This window comes from Nicotiana attenuata, unplaced genomic scaffold, assembly GCF_001879085.1.
Source record: "Nicotiana attenuata strain UT unplaced genomic scaffold, NIATTr2, whole genome shotgun sequence".
NCBI classification, from domain to species: Eukaryota; Viridiplantae; Streptophyta; class Magnoliopsida; order Solanales; family Solanaceae; genus Nicotiana; species Nicotiana attenuata.
In genome coordinates, this window is record NW_017671598.1 from 95,861 (window position 1) to 103,985 (window position 8,125).

An 8,125-nucleotide genomic window follows, 5' to 3' on the forward strand; every position below is an offset into this window, starting at 1 on the left:
TAACACGCGAGCCACCCGATCCTCAATGCCGACGACGGGAAAGGGCGCATGTCTCTCAGCTACACAGAAAAATCATAGATGAATAAAAATAAAAAAGGATGAAAGTAGATAACAAGCGTATGCCATCGACACCTACGATTATAATTCCACTGCTCAGGAAATCAAGCAGGGTTCGACACCAATTGCTCGGTTTTGATAAAAAACGTACTTGTGCCAAAACTTCCGGCTCGCCCTGTCATCCATTCTAACTATCAGCCCCTGGTCCCGCGATGTCGCGGGTTTATCATGGTGCCTCTGTAAAAGCTTGGTGAAAACAAATGTAATAAGTGGTGGATGTCGACCTCAAAACCAGCCAACTCCGCGTACTTTGTCAACATCAGAAAAGTTTTATACAAATACGTTTACAGCTGTGCTGGGCAGACGTTGTAAAACCGACAGAACTCCTCCACCAGCAGAAGGAGAGGGAGAGTATAACCAATTACGAAAGGATAAACATAAAAAGCACAGTACCCAGGTCTATGGACCTCAACGATGTCGCCCCCTAGCTGGAACCATCTCGATGTGAGACGGAATACGGTACGTAGATCGGAGTTCATTTATATGAGACGGCCCGGTTTTGGAGATCACCGGAACGGGAGAAGGAGCAGGTTCCTTATGGAAATCACTTCTAGATAAGGGATTTCTAGGAAGTATCTCTTCTACGGTAGGAAAACTCTCACCATCCTCAACCACGAGATCCTCGCCACCGGAAGGAGGAGCCACCGACAACGTAGTGGCGTCGGAAACTTCGTCATGTATGCGAAGGGTTCGGGACATCTCGACAACAGAAGGTGTGCTATTAAACCTAAAGAAAGGGGTGATGACTAAACAGGAAGATGAGAAACAGAATCGCAGAAACAGAGCTGATAACGAGAATTGACAAATAGGATCGAAGAAAGATAATGTACATGCAAGGAAGGAAATGGCGGAAACTTCTGAAAAAACGAAACCCTCATCTATTTATAGTGCTGGATGGCGCGAGAATCGAAGTGAAGGATTGTCAATGGCACTAAAATCAAAGCGACAAGCACGCAAACGCTATCTCGGGAAGATGCGTAATGATGACGCGAGGGGCAGTGATGTCACAACATGGTAACCATGCCAGTCATGACTCCGCTGGTTGTGTCGTTCTCTCGATTTTGGTTGACCCGTCGTGATTTAATAGCCAAATTCTCCCACGACAAAAATGAATGATGTCCGCTTATCGAGGACGTGCAGGGCTACGACCTCAACAAGCGGAGGGACTAACTGTATAGGTCCAAATTTGGGAAGACAAAGGACGGGGTCGACCACGACACAATGACTGAAGGTCGTCCTCATGAAGGCTGACGCCAGAAGCAGGCAGCTGAGATAGAATAGTAACGGTAACTTAACTTTAGAAGCGACCATAATGAATATTCCTTTGGATATTCTTTATGCTGTACTTTTTAGGGTTTTTGAGGAATGTCCCTTATAAATAGGAAGAAATAGGGAACAAAAAGGGGATATGCCTTTTTGAACTGGAACATATTGTAAAAGTTGAAAGAAGAATATACGAAAGAGTTATCTTATTCATTTATTCAAGCACATGTTGTCCAACCCTTATCCATAAATCTCAAGATCCCATATACATTTTTGGATCTCTCATTTTTCCACGCCGCCATCAAAGAAAAGGAACATCCCAATCATATAATCATTAGGTGATAGTTCATTTCCCATTATAATCTTTGTCATTGCTTACATTTATTAGACATTTATGCTCACTACTAAAAAATCTGGTTTTAGCGACGGACAAATTCTGTAGCTAAAAAGAAAAATCCATCGCTAATCTTATTTAGCGACGGATTAGCGACAGATTATCAAGAAATTCTGCTAGCTACGGGCGATTTAGCGACAGATTAGCAACAGCGTTCGTAGCTAATTCCAGTTTTTTTTTGTAGTGGCTATTGTCAAGTATAACAAATTAAGTTCACTATTTAATGCTCCTAAACTCTACTCGTTATACAAAAGCTTTATTTTATTTTATCTAGAATTTATTAAGTTCAACTGAGAGGCGCCCTTTAACTCATCTTTAATTGGTTTAGCATTTATTTGCTCAAACAATTAACAAAGTCATTGCTAAGAAAACTTACCTATTTTTAGGTAGACTACTTATTTGAAAGTTAACATTTAAAAGAAAAAGAATAGTACGTTTTAGACATAATAAACAAAAAAATTCTTCAAAGTTTATTATTATCAAAAGGTGCCAATTAAAACACCACCACAAAAACAAAAGTTTACACCAAACAAAATAGAAAGATCAAACTCCATCCTCCTTCAAAATTACATTTGTACTAAAACACTCAAAAAGCCCAAGAAGTCAAATGAAAAATCAGAGTTTCCTTGGTTTTCTTAAACTCTATTAACATATAACATTTTTTGTCTTCTTCTTTTCGGCAACAAATTTCTTCCATACATTGGTGATCTCCAATTGCACTTCCATTGCAGATTTCTTATGCACTCCACTGCTACTCTCCTCGGCCGCAGCCAACTTAGCCGAGACTCTAGCTGGGAGCGAGTCGAGCTCGTGGAGGACTTTTTGAATGTCCGCCACGAGCCTCTCAGCTAGTGTTCGGGAGAAATCTTCCCGGATCACAACCCTGAGCACGGTCACATGCTCAGCGTTGGGTGGCATTGTGTATGCTGGCACAATCCATCCGAACCTCCTAAGATGGTCGGAAACCTCGAATTCGTTGTGTTTGCTATTGTCTTTGAGAGAGAATGCTACTAATGGAACTCCAATTTCTTTGGAAACTATGTTGAATTTTCCTGTCTTTTCAAGTCCTTCTTTGAGTACCCTCGCATTTTCTTGACAATTCTCCATAATATTCCTATATCCCTGGTAAATAAGACAATTTACAATAGTAGATTATTAGAATAATTTTGGGGTTAAAGGGTATCTTTTAATGATTATTTCTCATTGGTATTCAGCTTACCTCATAGCCTAAGCGAATAAGTTGATAATATTGAGCAATTACTTGACTAGAACCTGCGTCAAGAAAAAAAAATTAAAGAGTTGAACTTTTATATATTAACAGTGAAAGACTTTTTATACGATTAGGTTGCATAGAAGTCATTAAAATAACCTACTAAAAAATAGTTCAATATTACCCTGACAGTGTAAATTTCTTGTACAGTTGTTATATATAACTAAAAAACTGGAGTTAGCTACGAATTTTGACGCTAATCTGTGTTTAAATCACTCGTAATCAACATAAGTTTTTGATAATCTGTTGTTGATAAGTAAGATTAGCAATAATTTTGTTGTTTAGCTATAGAATTTATCCATCACTAATTCCTGTTTTTAAGTGGTGTGGTTTACGATATTGTACCCTATGTCTTGCTACTTGTACATTGACTAGAATGTTAGGCAGAGGGCAATGATTATTGATTAGTAATTGAGTTCATCTTGAAGTCTTTCTATAATATGTATTGAAAACATATTCATATATAGCTAATTATATTATAATTAATTGGCTTACCTTTAGAGAAGTTAAGGGTGAAAGTAGGTTGATCAGCACCAAGATAATTAATGTGGAAGATAAGCTCTTCAGGCAAATCTTCTTTGTTCCTCCAAATAACCCAACCAATACCAGCATAAACAAGACCATATTTGTGACCACTTACATTAATACTTTTTACTAATGGTAATCTGAAATCCCATTCAAGTTCTGGATAGAGGAATGGGGCAATGAATCCACCACTTGCTGCATCCACATGGATTGGAGTGTCCCACCTGTTAATTATAGTAATCAAATGTTAGACAAGTTCCATGCACAAAGCATCCTACGTTTACGCAGGGTCCAGGGAAGGGCTGCACCCCAAGAGGTGTTATATATACGGTCTACCCTAATGCAAACATTAGTTGCTGCTTCTATATCTCGAACCCCTAACCTATCACATAGAGATAACTTTACCGTGGCTCCAATGCGCCCCTTCAATCAAATGTTAGGCAAGCATGAATGTGAAATACCATGTGTATATTAATTGAGGCGAGTTTTGTGAGTTCAACTAAATTTATTACTTTCGGCTCCAATTATGTACACATATAATATACAAAACAAAACAAAACAAAAAACTTAGATCATACTTTATTCTAAATGCAAAATTTTAAATCATGATTCGCCCCGCAATACATTTGATATTTGATGTAATTATATCCAAGGAGGCATAACCTATTTAATTTGCACATAGGGTTCCTTTAAGAGTGTTGGATTCCTATATTGACAGATTTGAGAAAAAGCTTTTTTCGAGTTGCAGAATTATGAATTTATTTCGACAATCTTGATAAAGCCTATAATTTATTGTTAATTCATTTTAGTAAAATCATGCATGTGAATGTTAATTATGTACTAAATACCGGTTAATAAAGTAATATGTTCCGTTTAAAGTATACTTTTTACCATCGTGTCTTATGATAAGAACGTGTAACTTGTCAGAAATGAACCCAAAATTTAAACTAACAAAGGCATACAGTATCGATCTGACCCTGCAGATAATGGCGTAAAGACAAAAGAGAAGAGGAGATGAGATGAATTACCCCGTTTCTTTGTTCTTCTCGACCAAAAGATCATTCAAACGTTTAACATCTTCAAATTCTCCATTAAGGGTAGAACCCAAGATAGCAGCTACACAAATAGTGTTCTCATCCACCATTTCTACAGCTTTCTCAGGGTCCATAACGTAGTACCCATCCTCTAATTTCACTTCCTTTAGCTCTACTTCGAAATACCTAGCAAATTTCTCCCAACATACCTATAAAATCAAGGATTTAAGTTATATACTTGAAGGCGTAAAAGGGATTAATATTATTACCGCAATTTAACCAACTATAATAACCTATTACTTTATTTTTCAGGTTATCATATTGTATTCGATATAAAGAGTTTTTTTACTGTTATAAATCAACTTAACGTGATGATGCAAACTTGATTTACGAGCATATTTAAAGTCAAGTATTTTATGCAACTTGATTTACGAGCACATTTAAAATCAAGTATTTATACAAATAGGCGGGCGAGATTCTCTGTTTACTTTTTTTTAGTCGGTATACATAGATTATACACTAATTATACACAATTATTATACATACAACAACAATAACAATAATAAACTCAGTATAATCCTACACGTGGAGTCTGGGAAGGATATTGTGAATGCAGACCTTACCCCTAGCTTTGTGAAGGAAGAGAAACTGTATCCGATAGACCATCGGCTCACAATATTATTAAAAAGAAATACAGTAATGGAGAAACCATGAAAAAGAAGCAGTAACATGATTACCTACATATTATACATAAATTATATATCCGCCGATTATTTTTAGTTTAATTGATTGGGTGAGCCACTATTTAGGTTAATTCTTTGTAAGAGAAAAATAGTAAGAGTGAGCTCAAAAGAAATGGGCTTTCAATGGGAAACATACCTGGACATTGGCCCCAGTAACAATATTGGGCTTGTCAAAGGGTTTTCCTTGGGCTTTCATTTTGTTTTGCCATTTTCTCTTAAATGCTAATCCAGCAAGCATTATGGCTTCTGAGGATCCAACAGTTCCAACTCCAACTGCAGTCTCTTCCTCTCCCAATGGTGCATTAAATAAATGTGCTATCATGTTTACACATCGATTCTGCATTAAATAAATAAGCTTATTAAAAACAAAATTAACTTAGAAGTTAGAAGAATTATTTGATCAACTTTACGTTTAGTCATTTAATAAGCATTAAATAATAAGTAACCTGCTATGATAAACTTTAACCAATAGAAAGCAACATGCTATATATGACATGTTAAATATGGTACAGTTATTTTATGTATTGACAGATACTCCCTTCGGTCCACCTTAATTGATTTTTCGACCCTTTTTTTTGTGGTACACAATATTTGATTTTTCATATATCAAGAAGGAATTAATTTCTTTTTTTCAAAGTTGTCCTTGGAGTAAAGAGCGTAGGAGTATTTGTTATATTTTCAATGAATAAATAAAGGTTAATATGGTCGATTTTATTATTAATTAATGCTAAAAGATGAGTTTCTTAATATTTTTGAAAACGATCAAAAAATCAATTAAAATAACCGGAGGGAGTATTGTTTTTCCAGTTTTGGTATATGGACATTATGAGAAGCAGATCCCAAGGTTATATTCATGCTTTGTTAATGAGCTACCTATTGTGGTATTGAGAACAATATAATAATTACGCAGATTCCGAAGGTCATATTTTCAGGCCTTGTGTGAATGAGCTACCTACCACCTGTTTCCTATAAGGTTAATTAAGTAATCTTGAAATTAATTAAATATTTGCAAGTAACTAGGAGTGCCAGAGGCTCATACCCTGTATTTTTGCCCAAAAATAATAATTAATTATGTATAAATAATAAATGTTAAGCCCATGAAATTAGATGAGATGTAGTAGAATTGCATAAATTTCAAATGCTGGATCCGCCTCTGAAGTACATAGAGGATATTATCTCATGATCCATTATAACGATCTCTTGTGTTTTATTTATCTATATCGCTTGTGTTATTTTATTTTATTTTTGAGAAACATTTTATCCGCAAGAGGTTGTTTCAAGTGACAAAAATAACATCTTGCAAAAATATAAAGTAAGATTGCGTATGTAAAATTCAACGTGGTCCGGCTTTTTTCGAAATCTCGCAAATAGCTAGAGCTTAATATACCGAGCTCACGTAAAAGAAGAAAAAAAGAAAGATAAAACTTGCCTGAAGCTCAGTGGTGACAGGATATTCATCCATGTCAACATAATTCTTGTTAATGGCAGCCATGATTAGCTTATCACACTCTGGTTCCATCCACGTCGTCACAAATGACGCCAAATTCAGCCTTGGGTTTCCATCCAACATTAATTCATCGTTTATTATTTGATATGCTGCTTCCTTTGGTATTGAATTCTCCGGCATCTGAAACCTAAATACCGCAAAAATAAAAAGAAAAAAATCTAGTTTTAATCACCAAATTAAAGAAAATCCAAGAACAATTCTAGAAAAGCAAAAAGGATCAATCAATCAACTTGGTTTAGGTGGGAATTAATTCCATAACCAATTTTTAAGTGCAGATAAAAAAAAACAAGGCGATGAGTTAATGCAAAAATAGTCAGTAATATGATTAAAATGTAAAGCAAGATATAAGTAATATTATCGGTTCAAGTCAGAAATGTTGTTATGAATGTTCATAGGTATTCAAGATTTAATATATATGCACCAAAAAAAAAATATATATATATATATATAGTATAATTTTTTCACAAAAAATATTCAAATATACTTCGTCCCTAGATATTATGTGAATAAAGCAAATATATAATAAAAAATACCGGGGAAGAGAAACTCGAACGTAACGAGAAGCGAAGGTGGAATGAACGGAGACATCGTTCTCCGAGGCGGCCTTGGAGAGAACCATGGTGGTGGACAGGTGGTGCACCGTCGTGGACGGAGGAGAGAGAGACTTAGTTTAGGAATTGAGAAGGAACGAGTTAGAGGAAATTTCTTCTTTCGTTCCTTCGATAAAGAAAAATGGTAATCTAGTTTTTGGTCACTATTTATAAACCATGAAAGCTATTGGAAAGGATAGGCATATTTTTAGGAAGTAATTTTTTTTTCTTTTAATTTCTATTTAAGGGGTGGAGAGACTTTATTAGCAAAATAGAGGAGATGGTGTAATAATTCTACTAGTGAAGTACCACAAAATTCTCTAGATCTAACTTTTTCTCATTTTTTATTGAAATAAATATTTTTTAACAAAAGCACCTTAATTTTCTTCTTTAAGATTTTAAAATATTAAATGAATGTTGAGACAATATTTTTTTGTTTGTTTTTTGGTATGCAGCTTTCTTTTTTTCTTTTTCAAACTAGTATAACTTTCAACGTTGCCAACAATAATCTCTCATGTTTTATTTATTAATCTCCAATATTAATTTTTATCGATTTTTTGCAAAAAGGGTCATTTATTTAAAAGAACCATTTAGGGCAATAAAACCAATCCTCTGACCAAAAGTGGCTATTGAAACTTGAAAGTCAACACATTCTTTTTTCTTATAGCGAAATAGTTTTCTC

At 35.1% G+C, this 8,125-nt stretch overlaps 1 protein-coding gene across 1 annotated transcript; it reads right to left on the bottom strand.

Moving 5' to 3' along the window:
- Nucleotides 1–2,221: 2,221 nt before the first annotated feature.
- LOC109209205 (glutamate decarboxylase-like) lies at nucleotides 2,222–7,594 on the bottom strand. The gene is made up of 7 exons (XM_019372424.1): nucleotides 7,387–7,594; nucleotides 6,776–6,980; nucleotides 5,483–5,683; nucleotides 4,598–4,812; nucleotides 3,540–3,793; nucleotides 2,994–3,046; nucleotides 2,222–2,896 (listed from the first exon to the last, which is right to left on the bottom strand). Exons 1-7 carry the CDS (start codon nucleotides 7,470–7,472, stop codon nucleotides 2,420–2,422), a joined length of 1,491 nt encoding a protein of 496 aa, XP_019227969.1. The 5' UTR covers nucleotides 7,473–7,594; the 3' UTR covers nucleotides 2,222–2,419.
- Between the last annotated feature and the right edge of the window lie 531 nt (nucleotides 7,595–8,125).